This window comes from Mytilus galloprovincialis, chromosome 8, assembly GCF_965363235.1.
Source record: "Mytilus galloprovincialis chromosome 8, xbMytGall1.hap1.1, whole genome shotgun sequence".
NCBI classification, from domain to species: domain Eukaryota; kingdom Metazoa; phylum Mollusca; class Bivalvia; order Mytilida; family Mytilidae; genus Mytilus; species Mytilus galloprovincialis.
In genome coordinates this window covers 73,600,479-73,628,374 of record NC_134845.1, presented here as the reverse complement: position 1 = coordinate 73,628,374, position 27,896 = coordinate 73,600,479, and the positions used below count along the sequence as shown (strand labels likewise).

The window sequence follows — 27,896 nt, the reverse complement described above, 5'->3', positions numbered from 1 at the left end:
TGAAGTAATGATGAAATGTATTTTATTATTTCTAAATCTATACAGTGTGTTTTCTAAAGACATAGACAAGAGGCCACAACCGTACGAGAATCTAATGATCACGTATGGTCTGACTGTTAGAGTATATCCATACAGTCTAGACCATATGTGTATGGTCCAAATTCTCATACGGTCAGAAACACATTAAATCAAAATGTTTCTCGGCATTATTGTCACAAATTATTGCAAAATTTTTAAGTTTTCAAAAGCAATCCTGAATCAAAATAAATTACTTTAGATCTGAAATCTTTTACTTACTTCTGACAGTTATTTGGCAGTTAAAAAATGTCGGTTTTTATATTTGGATAGATATTCAAAACCAGGTACATATTTCTACAGCATTTATAATTGGGTCAATGTTCAGAATAGCATCTATATTTTGTAAATCACAAACGTGAATCTGTGATTCTGTGAATTTTAGTAAATATTTAAGGACTAATTCCATCTTTTCATAAAATGTGAATTGTCTCTCATAAATGTAATGGTATTCACTGTAAAGTACTTACTGCAAGTTTTCAAATCTATTTTACATTTCAAACATTTAGGGAAATGTTTATAGACAAATTAAAGCCATAGTGCATAATATGAATAATGACGGTATGGTAAAGAAATCATGCATCAAAAAACTTAAATAAGTCTAAGAACTTTTGTAGGAAAATAGAAGTGTTATAATGTAAACTTGTTGTCTCTTTGGCACATTCCCAATTTCCATTCTCAATTTTATTAGTTTTCATCATGGTTTAGAAAAATTAAATTTTATGAAATAAGATGACGAAGTCAAAATTGCCTTTTTTCATTAAATAAAATCTTACCAATTAGATTTTCAATTCATAATAATTACATAAGATGTACGTTTCATTATTATACTTTATTTTAATTGGATAACAGCAATATTGTGTCATTCTTCATTTCAAAATTAATTGCATGAATTGTAACATACATGATGACACACATTTCCATAATAAAGTGTTCAGGTAAATAACAGAAAAACTAGATAGTAATAATTGTATTTTCATGATCATAGCGAAAATATATAATTATAAGTATTGAATGATTCTTTTAGTAATTTCATAGGGTTGAAAAGGTGTTGACTGTGCATACATTTTTTTTCGCGCTTCATACAAAATGTACTAATCCATCAACGCTTCTACACCTCAATGAATTTACAACAAAGAAGCCTTCAATTCTTAAATGAAAAGAAAAGTACAATGAGAAAGCATAAAGACATTTAGACATCATTTAAATGATGAAATTCAGATCTTTATATGTATATATTTCTAATATAACTCATCCAATTTTCCATAAAAAGAAGGATGGATAGAAACAATTTGCATTAAATTTTCAAAATTTGATTAATAACTGTGAAAATTGGAATGAGACAAAGGGGCATTAAAATCATTAGAGGAAAAGAACTAACAACAATGTTACCAGCAATAAAAGTAAAAAAAAAACAAGTTAACAAACATCACCTGTTAACTTAAACTTGAGTAACATGAATACTAGTCACAAATAATGCAGTTTTTTTTCTTCAGATAATCAATATAAATATTTTTTTCTTTTTCTTTATACATATGTTCTTGAACAATTTATTATGAGAATTATACATAATCTAAGTACAACTGGAAAATAAGTAATAACACAAGAGTGAACATGATAAATGTCTCGCCTGCTTTACTTATCATGATTGCATTTATGTTGAAAGTTGGTATTATGAAGTTTTACTACAAGTATCACATACACTTATTTATTATTATTAATGATTAATGTCAATGAAGTCAAGGTCAGATGAACCCTGCCAGACAGACATGCACACCTTATATAATACCATACAACAAATATCCAATGTTAACATATTGCTAACAGTAACAGATCAAATTGTTAAAAGTATACAGTAACCAATGAACCATAAAAATGTTGTCAAGGTCAGATGAACCCTGACAGATATGTACACCTTACAATCATTTCTTACACCAAACAATTGCTTACAGTACCTTAGACACAAACATAACGATGGAAACTTAATATTGTTTAATGACTATGAAAATCAATGTCAGATGAAACCTGCCAGTCAGACAAGTTTACAATCAATCATACACCAAATATATTTGTCTTATTGTTTAAAAAAGAGGGGCGAAAGATACCAGAGGGACTGTCATACTCTTAAAAGTTAAGAGGATCTAAGATACAGACTTGACATTGATTGATTACCCTAAAAATGAGGTAGATGTCAGATAAAACATTTGCATTTTTAAGCAATATATATGTAGGCTTCGGAGGTGCGATGGAGACACGGTAGTTCGATTGTTCTCTCGCTGAAGTGCCATGGTTTGGCATGACATTTTTATCATGTGACGTTTTCATATACAACGTTACATCAAATACAACATAGATTCACATGCAAAAAAATAGATTTTGCTATTTAGCTATATCAAAGCGGCAAACAGATGTGCTTGGTTTGTAGTAGGCCAGCCCTGGCCTCAGTGACTTATTTCTTGTTGTCAGTGGAAAAAAAAAAGTAACCGAGGCCAGGGCTGGTCTAGGTTTGCAGAAGAACTAACCAGTATTTGGAAGAATGACTCAAACCTTTTGTTCGAATAAAATGTCTTGATATAAATAGTAAACTTTACTTCTCTTCAAGCATGATATATACGATTTTATGTGGACATTTTAATGATGAAAATTACTTACTAGCATTAGCAATGTTTTTATTATATCAAGTTGATGTGTAAGAACACCGTCACTGTAGCCTTATTTCATTGTGGTTACAGTGTTTAATTTAATTTTCACAATATGTAATGTCGAAATTAACCTGACTGGTTCATACGGATTCTTTACATTTATTTTATTTTCCTCAGCAGCGAATCAGCTAATTTCAGTTTAATAGAAATTAAAAGATCTTTCAAATGCGAGGTTAGCAGCTACTTTCGTCAAATCTGAATAATTTTATTTCATTTAAACATCTTATGTAAATTTTGCTTTGTACCGTCTATATCACAAGCAGACCATCGCACTTCAGCGTAACTACCATAGCTCTTCAGTGTAGCTATCAACAAGTTAGTATCTTAATGCCACCATCACACTTCAGCGTGTTAACCAACGCACTTTAGCGTGGACCATCACACTTTAGTGTGACCAACGTGGATTGGAGTACCATCACGGTTCCAAGTCCTACATGTATACCAAATTATGCATACTTTTCCTATTACTGATAATAAGCAAGTATTTCAAGCCGTCACTGAACCATGACAATGAGGTGAAGTACAATTGAGACATGACAGGAGGAAACTTTGTAATATAAGGCATCAACAAGGTATAAAGCATCATAGTGTTGTTCCTTCTGATATATAACTATTTATATACTTGATCTACAACGTCACCCCCTCCACCAGATAGTAATCCCAAGGTCTTGCATTCTGCAACATTCGTGGCATACAATAAAACAATACCTGAAACATTTAACCCTCAACAGTTTCTATAATACAGTTTATCTTCTTACACCACACATTCATTGTAAATTTTCTTTTCTTTTAATCTTCTTTCATCTTTTCCATGACATGACTGGATCCAGTCGAACCATATATATCCCTGTTGGATTAACTTCATATATGAATGGATCATTAACATGTGCCACACCATGGCTGGTACCATCAAATACATCAGTAACATTGAAGGCTGGGGAACCAGTCACTCCAAACTCAGATAATGACAACTTTATTGTCCTTGGAACACCTTCATTGTCACTGTTTATAACAGCTATAGCATAGGAGTGTGCCTTGTGAAGGGGTCGCTGCCAGATTTCAAACTTTCTAAACTGAAATCAAATGCATTCACATATTTAAAGTTTTAATATCATATGTTAAATACCTTAGAAAAACAGAAAAGGAGAAATTAAAGAATACAATATCACATATAACAGAAACAAGAAGTACAAAATGTAATGATATGTCATATCAGAAAAATCCCCTGAAAATGTACACAGAAAGCTAATGCATAAGACATTAAAACAAAGTTAAGTATAATGACAAGATTTACCATGCATTAAGCTTATCTATAAAAGCTGGAATGGAAACTTCAATGCAAACTTTCTTTTTAAAGTCTCTACCTATGTAAAGGAGTGTAAAATACATGTAGCTAATAAATCAATTTTTATATCACTTTTCTTACAATAGGGTTTAATATGTTACTGAGAAACATATCTAATCATTAAAAGTTGATGTTGAACATAATCAATATTATGATTCACAAAATGAGGTCCAGGTCAGACAAAACTCATTACCTTCATGTCACCGGGTATATGTATCCATTTTGTTCCATGTATTAAATATATAATGTTTGTATTATTTGTGTTTTCAGTTTTATGTTTCACATTCATATCATAATCATATTTCATATTCATGTTTCTTGACGATTGACGACAAATAGTTTGCGCTGCGTATTTTGAAACAAACTATAGCTTTGTAAGCTATGTTTGGCTTTACATACTGAATATTTAAATTAGTATGATAAAAGTTAATAATGCAATTTTTTATCATTTATGATTATTTAAATGATATATATTTATATTCAAATGGCATGAGTTACGCATGAACTCAAAGCGCGGCAATACTAACCATATATTTATACTAATATAAGCACTTTTCTAGTAAGTCAATGGTCAATATAACATACAGGAAGGGTGGAAGACAAGAGTCGCCGCTGCAGATTCATAATAAGGTATTATGATTGGACGACTCTATACATCATCACACAGATCAAAGGGGTAAGTACACTCCAGAATTTTAGGGAGAGGAGACTCTTCCAACAGCCAAACGGGGAGTCAACTGGGAAAGTGAAGAACAGCAATTACTTTTTTGATATGATAAATTTACTACCATTACATCTTTTTATTATTTGCAGGACCCTTTCTAATAACAAATGTTAAGATTTAATTTCTTTGCTTTATAGACTAAATGAATTTATTTGGCAAGCAGTTGTGGAATTTATACCCTATTTATTAATATTAAAAATTCATGAATTAATATTAAAAAATGTCAGTATTTTTTAATATTAAAAATTCGATTTATTAATAATAAAAAATGTCAGTATTTTTTTATATTAAAAATTCGATTTATTAATATTAAAAAATTATTTTGTAATATTAAAAAATCATTTATTAATATCTATAAATGATTTTCAATTTTAATAAATAGAAAAAATAAATTCCACAACGGCTTGCCATAAATTTACAATGAGTTAAATAATGAATTAACTTTAAATTACTCTCAAAACTAATTCAAAGTGATAATATCAAATAATAATTATGAAACAATTCACTGCACCATTCTTTCTCTCTCAACCCAAATGAAATGTGGATGTATAGTTATTATGTAATCTTTATTACAATTTCACTCTGATTTCAATATCATATTTACTCTTTGAATGATTCAATTACATAGTTAGATCAAAGTTGACCTTTAAGCTTTCTGTTAGGTGTGAGCCAAGGCACCATGTTGAAGGCCGTACTTTGACCTATAAAGGTTTTCTTGTTTATGACGATATAAAGTTTCTAAGGAAATATCTATAACATATTAATGATTATGAAAGTGAAAATGTCTACCATGTAGTTAACAAATAAGAAACTGAAGAAGGTCAATGGCCAAAACGTCTTGAAAATTGGTTTATGATACAATGAGTTACTTTTACAAATTGTAAATTGGATATAGAGTTGTCTCATTGTCACTCATACCACATCTTCTTATATCTACTTCTGTATTCTATCACAACTCTTACCTTCCATATTCTCTGACCTTGAACTCCAAGAGGGTCCTGATTGATCTCTAATAGCATTTTATTCAATAGTAATCCTTTAGATGAGGGTCGAATGGTTTCCAAATCAACAGACATAAAAAGAGGAGATGCCATCATAGCCCACATTCCCATATGTAACTTCTCTTGATTAAAACTCAAGCCATATCCACCTATTATTAGCTACAGAGAAAACAATCAAATATATACAGTTGATTATAACTCAATCCATAGCCACCTATTATTAGCTAAAGAGATATAAACACAATTAAAAACCAATTCTTCAGAGAACAATTGAAGGTCTTTCCACCTCGATAATAAAAATGAAATTTAAAATACGTTGTTAGAAAATGTCACTCCTTGTTGATGTAATTTGGTTCTTCTAATTGATACAAAAAAATAAGATCATTATGTATATGCAGAAGACTTAATTGTTTAATTATGAACAGAAAATAATTTTTAGCAAAGGTCAAAATCTAGAGCTTCAAATTGACCTTTGACCTTGACCTCAATTTCAAGGTCATAGGTCAGTGATCTCAAATCAAAAGACCCCAGGTCAATCATTTGAATGGTTGTGGAGAAATACTGATGTCAAATACATAAGGGGAGAAAACTATAAGGGTTAACCAAAACACTTCGACTGAAATAGGTTGAAGTTGCGCCATTTTGTAAACAGTAATTTGGCAAACAAATCATATCATTAACTGTAAACAGTTTCTTTTGAATAACGATAACAAGTAAAATTTAGTTTCTTTTGAATAACGATAACAAGTAAAATTCTAACATGACCTTGACCTTCGACCTTGATCTCAACTTCAAGGTCATAGGTCAGAGAAATCAAAACGGAAGACCGGAGGTCAATCACTTGTATGGTTGTGGAGAAATACTTATTTGAAATACATAAGGGGAGAAAACACATATAAGGCTTAACCAAAACACTTTGACTGAAATAGGTTGAAGTTGCGCCTTATTGTAAACAGTTATTTGGCAAACACATCATATCATTTACTGTCACAAATCTTTGGAATAACGATAACAAGCAAAATTCAAAAATTTATAACATGACCTTGACCTTTGACCTTGACCTCAATTTCCTTCAAATGGACCAAGGACTTCATATCTATAGACTGTAGGCCTCTACGACTTATAACGTATGAATTTATCCAACAAATCGCCTATCTTAAATTTTCAAAGGGAAATAACTCCCATAAGATGTCTTCCGATCACTCAAGTCAAAATAAACCAAATCATTCTCAAGAGTAGACGAACAATTTGGTGAAAACAGTTTTCTAAAATCTTTTACGGTTTTAGAGATACAGCGATAACAAGAAAAAGGGGACGTGGGGAGATAACTCCTATAAGAACGAGTGTTCAGTCACACAGGGTGAGTTTTGAAACCCCCATTACTGTACAACATCATTGGCCAAAAAATCCATTCGATATGTTGTAAGACAAAAAAAGCATCTCAGACGGCAGAAGAAAAAAAAATAATAATCAGAAGAAAAACAAAAGGTCAAAGTGGAAAGACCTAAATATATACAGTTGATTAAAATTCAAGACATAGCCACCTATTTTGAGCTACAGAGATACAAACACAAATATTTACAGTTGATTAAAAAACTCAAGCCATAGCCACCCATTTTTAGCTACCGAGATACAAACAGAACTATAAACAGTTGATTAAAACTCAAGCCATAGCCACCTATTATATTCAATTCAAATGTGACACAACATAACAAAATGAAAATAAAAAATAACAACAAGATCATTAATATACACAATTAGTTAGAGATACAAACACAAATATTTACAGTTGATTAAATCTCAAGCCATAGCCACCTATAATGAGCTACAGATATACAAACAGAACTCTAAACAGTTGATTAAAACTCAAGCCATAGCCACCTTTTATTAGCTACAGAGATACAAATACAAATATATGCAGTTGATTAAAACACAAGCCATAGCCACCTATTATTAGCTACAGAGATACAAATAGAACTTTATACAGTTGATTAAAACTCAATCCATTACCACCTATTATTAGCTACAGAGGTACAAACAGAACTCGAAACAGTTGATTAAAACTCAAGCCATAGCCACCTATTATCAGCTACAGAGATATAAACAGAACTTTATACAGTTGATTAAAACTCAAGCCATAGCCACCTATTATTAGCTACAGATATATAAACACAAATATATACAGTTGATTAAAACTCAAGACATAGCCACCTATTATTAGCTATGGAGAAAACAATAAAATATATTCAGTTTGTCTATACTGTTTCAAAGGTTACTGCAAAAAAAGCAAATTGAAACTATTAATAAGAAATTAGCAATATCCTTTAACTCTACTTTTGGCTATATAGATGATGTTTTTTCGCTAAACAATTCAAAATTTGGTGACTACGTTGAACGCATCTATTCCATCGAACTAGAGATAAAGGATACAACAGATACAGTTAAGTCGGCATCATATCTTGACTTAAATCTAGAAAATGAGGGTCGGTTGAAAACAAAACTTTACGACAAAAGAGATGATTTCAGCTTCCCAATTGTGAACTTTCCATTTTTAAGTAGCAACATTCCAGCAGTACCTGCATACGAGGTATATATCTCCCAATTGATACGATATTCCCGTGCTTGCATTTCCTATCATGATTTTTTTGATAGAGGGTTGCTGCTGTTAATTTTACGGACGCCATCACGAGTTGGTTGACCGTTATGGAATAACCGATTCTCAAATGATATCGGATAGGTTCCTAACGTCGTAACTACAATCCCCTTCCCTTTCATGAATGTGACCTACCGAATTGGACTATTTTCCGGATTTGTTATAATATGAGCAACACGACGGGTGCCACATGTGGAGCAGGATCTGCCTACCCTTCCGGAGCACCTGAGATAGACCCTAGTTTTTGGTGCGGTTCGTGTTGCTTATTCTTTAGTTTTCCATGTTGTGTCATGTGTACTATTGTTTGTCTGCTTATCTTTTTCGTTTTTAGCCATGGTGTTGTCAGTTTATTTTCGATTTATGAGTTTGACTGTCCCTCTGGTATCTTTCGTCCCTATTTTTTTTAATAAGTAGATTCACTAACAATGTTAACATTATTATCAAATAAATTTAATGAATTTGTCATCTACTTTCTTTTTTCTTTTTATGATATCAGAGGATTAAACAAAACTAGGCTTACTATAAAATACATTTCAACATAGATTAATGGTCATCCAGTAGAGTACTTACATAAAATTACAACTATATCATAATAACAGCCATCAAATGCAAATGGGAAAAACAAAAGATAACACTAAAAATTTCGTAAGGGTTCCGCGGAACTCAGTGTCTCGCCTACTGTTTCTGTTAATCGCAGGCTCAACAAAAATGAGGAAATAAATCAACTGAATATTCCTGTTGATACTATCTTTTGATTGTAAGATGCTTCTGTCCAAGTTTGGTAAAAATCCAGGATAGTTTATGAATCTAATAAATGTTTAAAAACTTTAACTGCAGACTGAATGTAATGTTAACTGGAAGAAAACAAAATGTCCTTCTAGATACTAGCTTTTGATCATAAAAAAGCTTCTGTCCAAGTTTGGTACAAATCCAAAATAGTATAAGAAAGTTATTAAAATTCTAAAAAGTTTAAACACAGAGTGAATGTAATGTTTCCTGACAGAAAAGCTAAGTCCATTTGAAAGTAAAATACAGAAAAAAGGATTTTTTTTTTTTACAAAATTTACTTCTGGATACTATCTTATGATCATAAACAAGCTTCTGTCTAAGTTTGGTACTAACCCAGGATAGTTTAAGAAAGTTATTAAAATTTTAAAAACTTTAACCACAGAGTGAATATTTGTGGAACCCGCCGACGACGACGACATCGACGACGACGGAATGTAGGATCGCTTATTCTCGCTTTTTCGACTAAAGTCTAAGGCTCGACAAAAACCATGTCTGAAGAATGTTTCTGTCATGTGGTAAATTTCAAATTAATCTGATCAAGTGCAGAAACCATGACTTGGATAAACCAAGCATTTCGTTTTAAAAACTCTCTATTTTAATAGTAGTAATATGATCCAATAAGGTTGCATTATAGGGGATGTTTTCTGGTTCATCTAGGAATACAGTTACAATATCTATTAATTTCAGTGTCACTTGTTTGAAAGGTGTCAGTTTGATAGACTAAATCATAGTATGGATTCAGGCATACTAAGAAGGATCATTAAGCCTTGTGCAAAATCATGAATATACTGTCAGTAAAACATATTTTTATATTAGAACACTACATATATCAAACATTAAACTTAAAAGCTAAAACCATTATGAATATCTCGCCAAAGAACAAGAAAGGACATGGAGATTGTGAAAAAATCTGAAAATGAGCTTATGAACAGTCTTGACTTCTTAAATTTTTACTAGACTTAATATTTTCAACTGGTTGTGGTTGTTGATAAAGGTGATAACATGATATCTGATATATACTACAGCAATGAAAGAAAACCAAAAATAAAAAAAACAACAACCGGTTCCTGGCTTGGGATAGGCACATAAAATATGTGGCATCATCACTGGATTACAGGTTCTTGGCTTGGGATAGGCACATACAATATAAATAAAGGCAACAGTAGTATACCGCTGTTCAAACTCATAAATCCATGGACAAAAAACAAAATCGGGGTAACAAACTAAAACTGAGGGAAACGCATAAATATAAGAGGAGAACAACGACACAACACTACAATGTAACTAACACACACAGAAACGGACTAAGCATCAGACAAAATCCCACGAGAATAACAAATATAACATCAAAACCAAATACATGAATTTGAGATAGACAAGTACCGTGACACGTCTTATCGCAATGTAAATTTACACTCAAAAATGAGAGAAAACAAACGACGTAACGTTAAATTGTAACACACACAGAAACGAACTATAATATAACAATGGCCATATTCCTGACTTGGTACAGGACATTTTTAAAGGAAAAAAATATGTGGTATCATCACTGGATTACAGGTTCCTGGCTTGGGATAGGCACATACAATATGTGGTATATTCACTGTATTAAAGGTTCCTGGCTTGGGATAGGCACATACTATACATGGAATCACCACTGAATTACAGGTACTTGGCTTGTGATAGGCACATACAAAATGTGTCATCACTACTGGATTACAGGTTCCTGGCTTGTGATAGGCACATACAATGTGTGGCATCATCACTGGATTACAGGTTCCTGGCTTGCTTGGGATAGACACATACAATATGTGGCATGATCACTGGATTACAGGTTCCTGGCTTGGGATAGACACATACAATGTGTGGCATCATCACTGGATTACAGGTTCCTGGCTTGGGATAGACACGTACAATGTGTGGCACCATCACTGAATTACAGGTTCCTGGCTTGGAATAGACACATACAATGTGTGGCATCATCACTGGATTACATGTTCCTTACTTGGGATAGACACATACAATGTGTGGCATCATCACTGGATTACAGGTTTCTGGCTTGGGATAGACACATACAATGTGTGGCACCATCACTGGATTACAGGTTCCTGGCTTGGGATAGACACTCACAATGTGTGGCACCATGACTGGATTACAGGTTCCTGGCTTGGGATAGGCACATACAATGTTTGGCATCATCACTGGATTACAGCTTCCTGGCTTGGGATAGGCACATACAATATGTGGCATCATCACTGGATTACAGGTTCCTGTCTTGGGATAGACACATACAATGTGTGGCATTATCACGGGATTACAGGTTCCTGGCTTGGGATAGACACATACAATGTGTGGCACCATTAATGAATTACAGGTTCCTGGCTTGGGATAGACACTCACAATGTGTGGCATCATCACTGGATTACAGGTTTCTGGCTTGGGATAGACACATGCAATGAGTGGCACCATCACTGGATTACAGGTTCCTGGCTTGGAATACACTCACAATGTGTGGCACCATGACTGGATTACAGGTTCCTGGCTTGGGATAGACACATACAATGTGTGGCATCATCACTGGATTACAGGTTCCTGGCTTGGGATAGACACATGCAATGTGTGGCACCATCACTGGATTACAGGTTCCTGGCTTGGGATACTCACAATGTGTGGCACCATGACTGGATTACAGGTTCCTGGGTTGGGATAGACACATACAATATGTGGCATCATCACTGGATTACATGATCCTGGCTTGGGATAAACACATACAATGTGTGGCATCATTACTGGATTACAGGTTCCTGGCTTGGGATAGACACATACAATGTGTGGCATCATCACTGGATTACAGGTTCCTGGCTTGGGATAGACACATGCAATGTGTGGCACCATCACTGGATTACAGGTTCCTGGCTTGGGATACACTCACAATGTGTGGCACCATGACTGGATTACAGGTTCCTGGCTTGGGATAGGCACATACAATGTGTGGCATCACCACTGGATTACAGGTTCCTGGCTTTGGATAGGCTAATACAATATGTGGCATCACCACTGGATTACAGGTTCCTGGCTTGGGATAGGCACATACAATATGTGGCGTCATCACTGGATTATGGCTTTCTGGCAGATATCATTGTCTAAATAAAAGCTATAGGCTCTAAAGAGCCTGTGTCGCTCACCTTTGTCTATGTGCATATCATAAACGAATAAAAAATTACAAAATTTACAAAATTAATAAAAATTATTAAAAATTGACTATAAAGTGATGAGAAAAGCTCACTTGCCCCTCTGGGCCAGGTGAGCTAAAAACTTAACCATAGGTAATGTAAAGTCATCTCCTTTGCAATGCTATCAATTGGAGCAGTGCAATTCCAAATAATTGTGATAATATAAGTTAAAGTGTTCTTAATTTGTTTCACAAGTCTCCATCCCTTTTTCTAAGGCTTTAGTTGCCTACATCCCTATCTGTTGATCTCAGGTGAAGCATAATTATCTCATTTGCAAACTTACATCCCTATCTGTTGATCCCAGGTGAAGTATAATTATGTCATTGGTAAATTTACCACATCTCTAAGGCTTTAGTTGCTTACATCCCTATCTGTTGATCCCAGGTGAAGTATAATTATGTCTGACTCATTGGTAAATTTACCACATCTCTAAGGCTTTAGTTGCCTACATCCCTATCTGTTGATCTCCAGTGAAGTATAATTATCTCATTGGCAAACTTACCACATCTCTAAGGCTTTAGTTGCCTACATCCCCATCTGTTTATCTCCAGTGAAGTATAATTATCTCATTGGCAAACTTACCACATCTCTTAGGCTTTAGTTGCCTACATCCCTATCTGTTTATCTCCAGTGAAGTATAACTATCTCATTGGTAAACTTACCACATCTCTAAGGCTTTAGTTGCCTACATCCCTATCTGTTTATCTCCAGTGAAGTATAATTATGTCATTGGTAAATTTACCACATCTCTAAGGCTTTAGTTGCCTACATCCCTATCTGTTGATCTCCAGTGAAGTATAGATATCTCATTGGTAAACTTACCACATCTCTAAGGCTTTAGTTGCCTACATCCCTATATGGTGATCTCCAGTGAAGTATAATTATGTCATTGGTAAACTTACCACATCTCTAAGGCTTTAGTTGCCTGCATCCCTATTTGTTTATCTCCAGTGAAGTATAATTATGTCGTTGGTAAACTTACCACAACTCTAAGGCTTTAGTTGCCTACATCCCTATATGGTGATCTCCAGTGAAGTATGATTATGTCATTGGTAAACTTACCACATCTCTAAGGCTTTAGTTGCCTACATCCCTATCTGTTTATCTCCAGTGAAGTATAATTATGTCATTGGTAAACTTACCACATCTCTAAGGCTTTAGTTGCCTACATCCCTACCTGTTTATCTCCATTAAAGTATAATTATGTCATTGGTAAACTTACAACATCTCTAAGGCTTTAGTTGCCTACATCCCTATCTATTTATCTCCAGTGAAGTATAATTATGTCATTGGTAAACTTACCACATCTCTAAGGCTTTAGTTGCCTACATCCCTATCTGTTTATCTCCAGTGAAGTATAATTATGTCATTGGTAAACTTACCACATCTCTAAGGCTTTAGTTGCCTACATCCCTATCTGTTTATCTCCAGTGAAGTATAATTATGTCATTGGTAAATTTACCACATCTCTAAGTCTTTAGTTGCCTACATCCCTATCTGTTTATCTCCAGTGAAGTATAATTATGTCATTGGTAAACTTACCACATCTCTAAGGCTTTAGTTGCCTACATCCCTATCTGTTTATCTCCAGTGAAGTATAATTATGTCATTGGTAAACTTACCACATCTCTAAGGCTTTAGTTGCCTACATCCCTATCTATTTATCTCCAGTGAAGTATAATTATGTCATTGGTAAACTTACCACATCTCTAAGGCTTTAGTTGCCTACATCCCTATCTGTTTATCTCCAGTGAAGTATAATTATGTCATTGGTAAACTTACCACATCTCTAAGGCTTTAGTTGCCTACATCCCTATATGGTGATCTCCAGTGAAGTATAATTATCTCGTTGGCAAACTTACCACATCTCTTTATTTCTATACTATTATCCAACTTATGCATAAAGTCAGAAATAATTTTTTAGCATAACAACAAAAAACACTTTATATTTTTCTCAAGTAAGCTCTATTTTGCCATGAATAAACTCTAGTTGAGAATTTCCATGAGAGCAATAAACTGTTGTGATATTGAAGTCAATAAGAATCTTTAACAATAAAATACCTCATCAGGGTCATTCCAATGTCCAGATCCTGCATAGGCTGACAAATTGTAAGTATTGTTGCCATAGTAATCGATGATGTCATACATAACATCCCATGAGTCTTGTATATCTCTATAGTTACGCCACTGGTTGCAATACTTCTTAAATGCTGGATAATCAGTCTGAAATTAAATATTTTTCATCAAAGATCAGTTGAAAGTATAAATGTTAAGGCATTCAACTATATATATATATAAGCTATGTATTTTCCTGCAAACTAAAATTCAAAAACAATTTTGCAGTCAACATATTGGATATTGTTTTGCTTACTTATGGGTTAACATTTGTACATTTTTATACTTTCATATGTAAAATGACATTTTTCATGGGTAAATACAAGTTTAATATTCTACTTTGTTTAACACATGGCTCATTGGGTAACATTTTTTTCTAATTTACCCTCTCAACTATTCAAAGACAATATTTACAGGACATTCAGTACAACATCTTAAATAAAACAAATCTGAAAGGTTGATAAATAAGACCAAATTGTTACACAAGAAAAACATTATCAACTAAAGCATTCTATTATCTTGCCGTAATAATCATCTATAGAATAAAAATCACTGATAATCAAACGTCAGATTGCAAATTATAAATTTCTTTTTTGGGGAAAATTTTGTGTTTTATTTTCAGTTTGAATAATCAGGATTGAATATATTCAAGTAACTCACTCACAATCTTTACAGTTCTATGAATATTGTGGATTCATTATTTGTTGGATACCAATTTTCGCGGGTTTTCAATAAATGACAAATTTTCTACAACTTTGGCAAAATCAAGAAATTAGATGCAATTTCCAATAATCCGCGAAAAATTGATATCCAACGAAAATAAATGAATCCACAGTATATAAATTGTATCAAAGTTGCAGTTAAATTTTACCAGATCTTTGTATGGAGAAACATATGCTGCCCAGCTACATAGATATAAAATAGGATGGCCTGTCTTGTTCAGGAAAAATCCCATTGCTTCATAACCTATAAATAGATTTATCATTTCTTGAAAAGAATGGCATCTGCAACCAGAGGGCGCAGCTTGATACGACCGCAGAGGTTGAACCTGAACAGTTGGGGCAAGTATGGACACAACATTCAAGCTGGATTCAGCTCTAAATTTGGATTGTGATTGAAAAGTTGACACAGCATAGGTTTCTGACACAGAATGAATGTGGTCTAATAAACTTAAAATTTGTTTTTTGCCTTTGAGCAATTCACTATGCTGTTGAATATTAATCCTCTCAAAAAAATGTTTGAAGAAATTTTCTTTTTATTCATGAAATCTGAAATGAGAAAAATTGAACACCCCCCCCCCCCCCACAATTTTTTTTTTCACATCCCCCTTTCCCTTGTTCCAAAACTGATCTCAATTCAAATTACTAATGGAGTTTGCAACAATAACTACTCAATTAAATACATCATCAAATATAAATATATAAAAAAGGGCTTGTTATCACTGAATGGTAAAGATTGTTTTCATTTATCAGTTGGTAGTAAAAGTGAATATACATTGTATATTGTATAAAACAATGATTTAAGTTGATTCAACTACTATTCTGGACAAAGAAAGATAACTCCAATTGAAAATTTCTTGCTAGTGCGCAATATTGTGCAATTAGATATTTCTTGCTATTGCGCAATATTGTGCAATTAGATATTTCTTGCTATTGTGCAATACTGTGCAATTGAAAATACTTGCTATTGCACAATACTGTGCAATTGAAGATTTCTTGCTATTGCACAATACTGTGCATTTGAAAATTTCTTGATATTGCACAATACTGTGCAATTGAAGATTTCTTGCTATTGCTGAATACTGTGCAATTGAAAATTTCTTGCTATTGCACAATACTTAATATAATAATTTTGGATCCTGATTTGGACCAACTGGAAAACTGGGCCCATAATCAAAAATCTAAGTACATGTTTAGATTCAGCATATCAAAGAAGCCCAAGAATTCAATTTTTGTTAAAATCAAACTTAGTTTAATTTTGGACCCTTTTGACTTTAATGTAGACCAATTTGAAAACAGGACCAAAAATTAAGAATCTACATACACAGTTAGATTTGGCATATCAAAGAACCCCAATTATTGAATTTTTGATGAAATCAAACTAAGATTAATTTTGGACCCCGATTTGGACCAAATTGAAAACTGGGCCAATAATAAAAATCCAAGAACATTTTTAGATTCAGCATATCAAAGAACCCCAAGGATTCAATTTTTGTTAAAATCAAACTTAGTTTAATTTTGGACCCTTTGGACCTTAATGTAGACCAATTTGAAAACAGGACCAAAAATTAAGAATCTACATACACACTTAGATTCGGCATATCAAAGAACCCCAATTATTAAAGTTTTGATGAAATCAAACAAAGTTTAATTTTGGACCCTTTGGGGCCCCTTAATCCTAAACTGTTGGGATCTCAACTCCCAAAATCAATTCCAACCTTCCTTTTGTGTTCATAAACCTTGTGTTTAAATTCCATTGATTTTTATTTACTTATACTAAAGTTATTGTGCGAAAACCAAGAATAATGCTTATTTGGGCCCTTTTTTGGCCCCTAATTCCTAAACAGTTGGAACCAAAACTTCCAAAATCAATCCCAACCTTCCTTTTGTGGTTATAAACCTTGTGTCAAAATTTCATAGATTTCTATTTACTTAAACTAAAGTTATAGTGTGAAAACCAAGAAAATGCTTATTTGGGCCCTTTTAGGCCCCTAATTCCTAAACTGTTGGGACCAAAACTTCCAAAATAAATCCAAACCTTCCTTTTGTGGTCATAAACCTTGTGTTTAAATTTCATAGATTTCTATCTACTTAAACTAAAGTTATAGTGCGAAAACCAAAAGTATTGGGACGACGACTACGCTGACGCCAACATGATACCAATATACGAACAAAAAATTTTCAATTTTTGCAGTCGTATAAAAATACTTAATCCATAACTTATAGTTATACACAAAAAAATTAAATACTAGTTAAATACAAGCATAGCGGGAAAAAAAACTCCTGACTAATACAATTTTACCATTTTTTGTATTAAAGTTCAAGGGTAGTTAGTGCATAAAAAGTAGCTCATTCTTAAACCTTTACAAATCATAAAAATAGTTCAATATTAGAAAAGTATTAAATGTATGAATTTGTTGAATTGGATAAATAAGAAATAAACTTGAACAACAAAATCTGATAACCTGAAATACAATTCAATCTTGAATTCTGACACCTGGAAGGAAATCCAAACTCTATGTAAATTATTACAAAAAAAACTCAAGATCCAAGGTAGCATAAATACTACAGTAATGATAATAGATAGTTTATGAGATATTATTATCACACAATTCAATCACAAAGTTTGTGTAATAAAAAGGTGGGAAAAAACATACAAATATTTTCTAGACAAATGTCTGGTATGGATTTAAAATACAGTTTCATACAGACAATCCAAAAATGAATTTCATTGCTTTCATCGATACACGGTTGTAGGTACTAACAAAGGGGGCATGATTGATTTTTACCTGACACGGTAAGAAAATCTTTGTTTTGTTTTATCTAAATTCAGTGTACATTTCTCAACATCTGAAATTCATGCTCCCAAATAATGTTTGCGTTTAATTTTTTCCTATTCATAAGACAACTTTTATATTCTGATAAGAATAAAAAACTTTTACATGCGCAAATAGTTGTATATGTCAACACCAACTTTCAATTTCGACACAGTTGTTGAGCCATTTAGTAATACATGTTTTATCTGAATGAAAGCTAATACAGGGCAAAAGTAATAGTTACCAATCATAAACCTACCTATGATTACTCATTCCATGAAACATTTTGGGTAATAAACATGATAAACAAGTGTGAAAATAAAGTTTTTGTGTACAGCCGCTGGTGAGTATGATGTATAGAAAAATAATTTCATATAAACTGTACATCATACACAATGCTTCTTTTCGGAATAAAATATCGAAAAATAACATATGTATGAAAGATTTCAATGCCAATTAATGAAACAGCTATACTTATTACGCACACACAGTGGCCTTCTATCAAAAAAAGTGTTGCAATGGATCATGTGGATATAGAATCATATTGGATGAGACAAGCACCAACTTCTTTGACAATGTTTGACAAGTATTTGCCAGTTTTTAGTAAGCATTCTTGTTTTTGGAAAATAATGAGACTTCTCTAATAATTCACCTACAACCAAATCATTTCTTAAAACAACAATTATGTTTAGATTAAGTACACATTGCTATTATATATGTAAACAAAACAAAGATTTTCTTACCGTGTCAGGTTAGATCAATCATGTCCGCTTGGTTACTACCTATACGCTGTACATATCTAGATGATACAGTGTTTAATAAATAGCTTTCATATTTGAAAATCCGGACAAGTATAATTCTAATGAAATTTCCTTTGTCAAACTGTTATGTTTCAAGGTAAAGTCTTTCAACCAGAACAAAACATAAACTTGATTTGAAATTTCTAATCATTCACTAAAGTACCAAAAAACAGCTCTAATTCTTCAGGGATTAATATAAAAAAATGTAGGTGTAAGTACAATTTTAAATAAACTCTATCCACAGGCATAATAAGGAAAAAAGTCATGTGAATTGTTTGAATTTATAAATGACAGAATAAAGGAATGATGGACTTATTTGTACATAGTGGACACTGAATGACAGGTGTCCTCATGTGTACTGATTATCAAGTTGTCTGCATGTTGATATTGTAAAATATCAGCTGCGAGTCACAATATGAAGCTTTTTGTCAAGTGAGTGCAGCGAACGAGATCAAAAAGTCTTCATATTGTGTCAAGCAGCTGATATTTTACAATATAACCTGATCATTGATTTATCGGGCTATATTTGCCTCTTTTGGAAGTGTTTTCTTAGTTTCACCAGCAACCAGAAGTTGACTTGATAAGTTCGGGTCAAACTTATCAATGTCGGTTCAAACATTATGACGTCACTCATATGTCCGGGTAAAAGCTATTAAGGCTATATGGAATAATATTTAGAGATGAGTAGAGTGAAATAGACAGTGGAACAACCGATAAAACAGAATATTGATGTTTTAACTTACCATATTTCATATCTGTCCTGTCAGCATTACAGCCATCAAGCTTCAAAAGATCCACTTTCCAGCTGGCAAATGTTTGTGCATCCAGTTGTAAGTAGAACTCACTTCCAGGGTATCCCATACAGGTCCTAGTACCAAAGTCTTCATATATACCAAGCTTTAAACCTTTATTGTGAAGCTAAATAGAGAAAATCTTCATAAATACCAAGCTTTAAACCTTTATTGTGAAGCTAAATAGAGAAAGTCTTCATATATACCAAGCTTTAAACCTTTATTGTGAAGCTAAATAGAGAAAATGTATCTCTAGTTTATAATCCAACAACAGTGCATGGCCATAAGTATTTGTCATATTATGTGTTTTTCACAATATATTTTATATAAAACTACCTAAATTCAAAAAAATATTATGGGATTTTCTGATCGTGTTTTATCAACTTGCTACTAAAACATATGAAATTGTCACATATTTATTTGTTCATATTGGTTATGTTTTTATATGCAGCGTTTTCATTTTCGGATTATATGTCATACAATTCCATGCTTTTAGTATTCATGTGCATTACCAGTAAATATCTTTGAAGACATAGTTATGTCAAAATGTTTTGTTGCTAACTAAAATCTACATTTTGTTTGAAGATACAAGAAGCTTTCATAAATTAGCAAATCATTCAAGGAGCGATTCCAAAGAAAATCATTTTTTTTAAATCTGTTTGCAAATTTGAAACATTAATTATAAAAATCAGAAAGAGGTATTAATCATATTGATAAAATTATTGCCTAAAACATAATTACTATTTCTTAATAAAAAATGGTTGAATACAGATCTAAATACTCACATAATCAGCCAAAAACTTAATTCCTCTTGGAAATCTAATGGGATCTGCTTGTAACCTTCCATTAGAATCGCGCTCCTTAGCCATCCAACAATCATCAATTGATAGATAAACATAACCAGCATCACGATAACCATCCGCTGCCATTCTATCAGCTTGTCTCATTATCAAGTTTTCACTGACAAAGTAAGACATTGTTTATATTTAAACAAGGTATTTTTATTTCTTTTTTAAATAGAGCACATTTTTTAAAGTTAACAAGATTTATTGTACACATTTGTACTCCCCTATTATAATGATAGCTTACCTAAGCATTGTTCCTGATTTCAAGTTATTTTTCAGCTGCACTTTTCAGCCAGCAGCTGTAGCTGAGTAACCTTATTTATCTTCTTGTTTTGATTCTACTTTCTTAATTATTTGCCATCTATTATTTCCTTGTTCAAATTGATGGTCATCCTGTTGGTGATTGAACTGTGCAAGGTTTTAACTCTGTGTTTTACTCATACAATTTATGTTCTAGATAGACAAAAGCGAAAATTGGAAACATGTAAAACTAAGTTAACTTAACACATTTTGTTCCTGTTACATTAAGTCAGGCTATCAGGACCACATGTTGCTCATTGTTGTTTTTGGTTCTGTTTTTTTTTTTCAAATGGAGATAGTGTTGTCTGTTATACTTTCCACTATAACCATATGAAGTATTTGCTATTATTCATTTTTTGTAAACATGTCTGTCTGTCATAATGTGGATGACCTTGACCTGGACTTAATTAAATAGTTTAATGATCAATCAATGTTATTTTTTAATTTTGAAGTCAATATTTGTTATTTTAAGATTTCATGCTGATATGAGGGTAATACAATGTACAATAATGTAGATAAACTTGGGTTATAAATCATTGTTAGGTGTATGTCTGTAAGGATTCAACTGGCCTTGACTTACTTTTCTTGGTTAAATGAATAAATCATACAATTTATATCTACAATGATTGTGGGAGCTACCTACAAGTACTATAGATTTCTTTGAGAACTGTGCTTACCTGAGACAATTTTTTGGATCTGTTTTACAATCTGTTATACATCTGAATCGTTCCCAGTGCATCCATCCCATGGGTGGTGTCAGAGCTAGACCATTATCTAAGGCATCTCCTACTTCAAACACAACTAATGATAATAACAGACAGAGGAGAACTTGTGTCATTTCTGTAATTTACTGACCTGTAAAAGTATTATTGAAATAATAGCCTTATGAGGAGTATTCTAGTACAAATGTAGTTTTTGATAATTAGTGTTATTGAAATAATAGCATCATGAGGAGTATTCTAGTAGTTTTTGAGCATCATGAGGAGTATTCTAGTAGTCTTTGAGCATCATGAGGAGTATTCTAGTAGTCTTTGAGCATCATGAGGAGTATTTTAGTAGTTTTTGAGTATCATGGGGAGTATTCTAGTAGTTTAAATTATGATAATTACTTTTCTTCCCAGCATGCCATGATTTTTTTCCCCAGTGATCTCAAAGTAAGTCTTAACAAGAATGTGTCCATAGTACACGGATGCCCCACTTGCACTATCATTTTCTGTGTTTAGTGGACCGTGAAATTTGAGTAAAAACTCTTATTTGGCTTTTAAATTAGAAAGATCACATCACAGGGAACATGTATACTAAGTCTCAAGTTGATTGGACTTCAACTTCATCAAAAACTACCTTGACCAAAAACTTTAACCTGAAATTTGCACTATCATTTTCTATGTTCAGTGAACTGTGAAATTGGGGTCAAAACAATAATTTGACATTAATAAAATTAGAAAGATCATATCATAGGGCACATGTGTACTGAGTTTCAAGTTGATTGGACTTCAACTTCAGCAAGAACTACCTTGACCCAAAACTTTAACCCGAAGCGGGACGAACGGACGGAAGGACAGACAAACGGACGCACAGACCAGAAAACATAATAATCTGTACCATACATGTATATGAAATTCATAAATATACAAATTTTAAAGATATTTCCATTTACATTCTGTACCTTTATTAGAATAGAATGCTTCACTTGATCAATAGACAAAAATTTCTACAAGGACTTCATACATACAATCACTTCTTACTCATACTTGTCAATCATTTGATTTAGGACTGCTGGATATCTACAATGATCTATGTTAGTTATAGTGGATTTATTATTATTTGTTTGATACCAATTTTTGTGGAACAACTAATTCAAATGTTCAACAAATAACATATATATGTTCAATAGGTTATGTACAAATGTATGCAGAGATTGGCAAAACCAGGAAATCAATTTTCCACGAATATGTAAGTTTTCAGCATTCCAAGAAAATTGATACCCATGAAAATAAATGAATCCACAGTATGATATCTTGCATATGACAGATGTCAGATTGTTATTGCATAATGTCTTTAACTGTTCATGTACAATGATATTCTCAGTCACAACTTAAAATGTATAAGATAATTCTAATACAATTTGCAAATCTACAAATACTTGAATGTGATTGGTCTGAAAGAATTTTTTTAGTACCCTTTGACAGACCATGTTTCAAAACTACTTTTAAAAATTGTCCGTTCATAGCCTTTGTCAACAGCCATAAATATACATGATATATGAACATGTACATCAGTGTTTGAGCATAACAAAAATATATATTGCTTCTATTTTGTTGTTCAAGAACTTCATATAAACTGGAAGTCGTATAGGATATATAATTTTTTATCTAAGTTAGTAAGTTTTGCCATGTTGTTTAAGAACTTCATGCAGTTTAGCTTGATCATTTTCATACCTAGGCGGTTTGTCCGCCCTGTGCCCAACTGGCCCTAGCTGTGCCCTTCTTATGATTCCCTGTTCCCTTTTTAAGGAAGCTGGCTTGTCATGTTTTAGATTTTTTGTCAGATTTTCGGAATCCTCTGGTTTTATCCATTTGAATGCCTTGACAAAATTTGCCCGGTGACCCCATTTTTCTTTTTGTAAATCTTTTACATGTATAATGATAAGCCATCTGTTAAAGTCTTATAAATTTTTAATTACTTTTTAACAGTTTTTGAGAACTTTAACTTGTCAATGATAAAGCTATGAAAAGTCAAGAGAGAATATTTCCCCGCCAAAATTTCAATGGCTATTATCTTGAAAACAAGCACGGTGACCTATATATTTTTTTTGCTCTTTGGATTCCTTTATTAATCCCCTATCTATATAAACTAGTGTTTTGAAAAGTTAATTACTTTGAAACTGATAAGCGAACTCCCTTAACATGCACTGCCCTTCTTCACAAGTTTATCCTAGTATTGTCACATCATTTTGATGATAAAATACTATAATTCTACCTGTCTTAATGTTTCTTGACATCATGTGACACAAATCATTTAAATAAGACACTGAAACATAGAAGAACACAGAGTAGGCCAACACCTTTAAACAATGGACTAAACTAATAAAACCTACATGTACATGTATATTTGCATTCAGGTATCGCAGATCAAATTTTTTCTTTCATAGTGTGTTAATTTACATTTTTTGATTGAGTTAAAACTTCCAATTGATATTTTATCATGTGGTTTTCTATGTTGTGATGTTATACTACTGTTTCAGAAAAAGGGAGAAGGTTTGGTACCATTAAAACGTTTAATCCCGCTACAAATGTTTGCACCTGTCCTACATGTAAGTCAGGAATCTGATGTACAGTAGTTGTCGTTTGTTTATGTAATTTATACGTGTTTCTCGTTTCTTGTTTCTTGTTTTTTATATAGATTGGACCGTTGGTTTTCCCATTTGAATGGTTTTGCACTAGTAATTTTGGGGCCCTTTATAGCTTATTATTTGGTGTGAGCCAAGGCTCTGTGTTGAAGGTTGTACATTGACATATAATGGTTTACTTTTATAAATTGTTATTTGGAGAGTTGTCTCATTGGCACTCACACTACATCTTCCTTTATCTATGTAACAACACAACATTTGAAAATACCTGGTAAATACCAAATCCAGGCATAAATATCACTTCCGCAGATCTCCACTCCAAATATAGATTTAAGCAGAATACTGTAAAGAACTGTCACTAATCAATACTACCAGTCACATTCTTTAACAGATTGTCAGATTATATGCAGATATTATTAGCGTGGGGTCAGGTTTTAGATTAATTGCTACATGACACTGAGGCAAAATGTAACAATGTCCGTTGGATGTGTACATGTAACTGTAACATATCAAGATCAGAAGGTTTTAGTTGTGTGATTATGCTCCCAGAGAAGATACGAAGCAAGGAATATATTAGAGTGTTAGTAATACATCCTTGTTGCAAGGTACATGTAAAAAAAAAAAAGAGAAATAAAGACTTCTGATAAAATATTTAATTCAGCTTACACTGTCACTGTACAATGTAAGACAAAAAAAAAGCAGATATAAAAACAGTGAAAAGACAGAATTAACATGCAAACTTTATAAAACAAAATTCCATAAAAATCTAATAGATTACTTTCAATTTATGTCCTTCACTAGAAAATTTAAGCCTTTTAAAGTCATTTCCACTTAGGGACAACCTGTATCCCTGTACTTTTAAAGTTCATCAAGCTTCTAGGTGATTATATATAATTATTATACAGGATAAAATCAAAATAATGTTTGAACCCCAGGTCCGTAATCACATTTTCCTAATGACAGCAGTGCTGATTATAATTTAATAGAACTTAATTTGCTGACTATTAACATTCATGCAATATATATAGCATCATATTTTTTCAACAGATCACCAAACGCAGGAATAATGTTCACTAAAACCAAACTTTTTGACTGAAATTCAACGAACTAAAAAATTGTCTATTATTTATTTACTTCACCCACATTATATAGTACTGTTTACATTAAATTTTAATTTAGAAATACAAATGTATTTCAAATTCCTAGATGACTTTGTCGATCGATCATCTTGAACTGTACTCTAATTGCACCAAGTACCCAAATTGCACCTATTTATCCAAAAAAGCAGCGGAAATCTTACAAGATTTCCTAGAGACTAAACAATTTGTATATTTATGATTTGATACTATGCACGTCTTTCAGCATAGGTAAAAGTATTTAGATATATACACAAAACGTCCACAGTATTTATCAACAGATTAAGTGTTTACTAGCAGAAAAATGTACGATAACGTTGCCAAAATTAGCATAAACAATATTATATTTCAAGTATCCATTTCTTAAAAAATGAAGAGTAAGCATTGACTGATATTTAATGGTTCAAAATATTTGAAGAAATTAAACAAAAATATTATTTGCGTATTTCACAGTTCATTGTGATTATATAATTATTATTAGTTGTTTTCAAATATAAAATCTGATTAAGGTGGTACCTAACACTACAGGGAGATAACTCTGTAAAATCAGCCAAATGTTTTAATAATGTTGTGTTGTAAAGGGAATATTAAGCTTCTCAATTATCAAAATTGGTGTTTGTCAATCTGCTATATAACCAGTGTAATTTTTCTGATAAAATGGTTGGTTCAAAATTTTTGAAATTTATATATTTTGGTTAAAGGGTCAAAGTAAATACTTTGTCAAAATTTTATGAAAATTAAACGAGCCAAATTAATTTTAGTGAAAGTGTTGGGTACCACCTTAATAGCCATTTACGATGGCAAAAAATATCAGATTTAATGATGAATTATTAAACTTAGACGTATCGTTTTAAAGAACATCCCAGTTGTGTAAAATGGTTTCCATATCAAACAAGAATACAAGATGGTGGCTACTGAAAATTCAACGAAAAAATACCTCAAAGTTCAAAGATCATGTTAAACCTGAACATATAGATATGAAGAACACTTCGTAAATGTGAAATGATTTGCTATAAAGTCATGTGACATTAGCCATGTCAGCTAGAATCCAGGTCCGTTTGCCCTGATTCATGTTCGCCCTAATATCTGTTCGCCCAGGGTCAATTCGCCCGGATTTTTATTTTCTTCTAATTGTTGTCTTGTCGCATTATTTTAAGTATTTAAACAAAATATGTTAAAGTTTGTTGAAAAATTGACAGAATATTTATATTGCCGCAATCAATTCATCATTTTCCCTTTGATTTGCAGAGTAGAATACAGGAATACAATGTATTTATCTTTATCATGTTTATTGATATTTGTTAACAATATAATTATATTCAGTTATTCACGAATGTATGCATTATGGCTAGTCTTAGAGTATATGTACGTACAAATAAATGAACTTGTAAATCCGTTTCATAATTTACAGTTCGTACATCATTGTTTTTTATTAATTTCAAGCTGAATATTTTATCAAAACAAAACGTTTGTTTTTATTATTAATCCATCAAAAGACAAGTATCACAATAATCAGTGATCCGAATTATTGAACAATTAATGATCCTAAACAAGCCATAAACTTTTAACTATTTCAATGTTTCCATAAATAAAATTGCAAGAATATACATGATATGTATACCAATTTTTTTTTAAATATCTGAATCAGTTTATTCAACTTCAATGCCCTGAATATTAATATTTTTATAGTAGTGGGAATGGAATCTATGGGGGAACGAACTCAGAGCGAACAGACCTAGGGCAAACAGTCCGGATACGAGATTAGTTTGATAATTTGTCAGACATCGTTATAAGTGCCCATGCATGCAGTCCCGTTAGTATAGAAAGTCCCTGGTTATTTTTTTCTATGATTCCATATGGCTTCAAAATCAAATTGGTAAAACCATATAGTGAATACATCTACAAAATAAAAACATAATGGACACTTTTGTCTGAAGCAAAAAATAAACGTAGGTAAAGAAAAACTGTCAAAAATATAGGTGCAATTTGGCTATCCAACTTACTAGTCCTATACATAGATACAGTGAAGTATTTAAATATACTTTTGAGAAGTCTTACACATGTAAATGTTGATATTTTCCAGATGAAAGATGCAATAAACTAGCAACTTTACAGTCATTGAGTCAAAGGCACATGATGAAAATATTGATCATGTGACAATCAGTCTAAAAACTCTATTTCTAGAACAAAGGAATTGATTTGACGCTTAAAAATTTCCACACGCATTGCATTAATTATAACATTTATTATTCAACCAAGCATTTAAAAAACTTAAAAAGAAATTTGGGAATTAACTGTCTGGTGCTAAGCATAAAAAAGTCTGTAAATCAAAATGTTATTTATTTTCGTTTTTTTAGTACAAAATCTAGATTATTACTATGCTTACAAGATTGTTCTCCAATAGGATTATTTAAAAAAATAACTAAGAACCGCTAAACCTTTTAAAAAAATAAGGTATAACAGTCGTCTTTTTAATCAAGTTTACATTTTTTTTAACAAGAAC

General features: G+C 32.2%; 1 protein-coding gene across 3 annotated transcripts; it reads right to left on the bottom strand.

Moving 5' to 3' along the window:
- Nucleotides 1-27,537, bottom strand: LOC143042536 (alpha-N-acetylgalactosaminidase-like). Of its 3 annotated transcripts, XM_076214907.1 has the most exons (9): nucleotides 27,452-27,537; nucleotides 22,575-22,692; nucleotides 21,586-21,763; nucleotides 20,549-20,723; nucleotides 19,716-19,890; nucleotides 15,509-15,603; nucleotides 14,584-14,745; nucleotides 5,809-6,006; nucleotides 1-3,850 (listed from the first exon to the last, which is right to left on the bottom strand). In XM_076214907.1, the coding sequence occupies exons 3-9, from the start codon at nucleotides 21,744-21,746 to the stop codon at nucleotides 3,578-3,580; spliced, it is 1,239 nt and encodes a 412-aa protein (XP_076071022.1). In that variant the 5' UTR covers nucleotides 21,747-21,763; nucleotides 22,575-22,692; nucleotides 27,452-27,537; the 3' UTR covers nucleotides 1-3,577. The 3 variants fall into 3 exon arrangements, with proteins under 3 accessions (XP_076071022.1, XP_076071023.1, XP_076071024.1); XM_076214908.1 differs by lacking the exon at nucleotides 22,575-22,692; XM_076214909.1 differs by lacking the exon at nucleotides 22,575-22,692 and having other exon boundaries at nucleotides 27,397-27,515.
- Nucleotides 27,538-27,896: the final 359 nt, after the last annotated feature.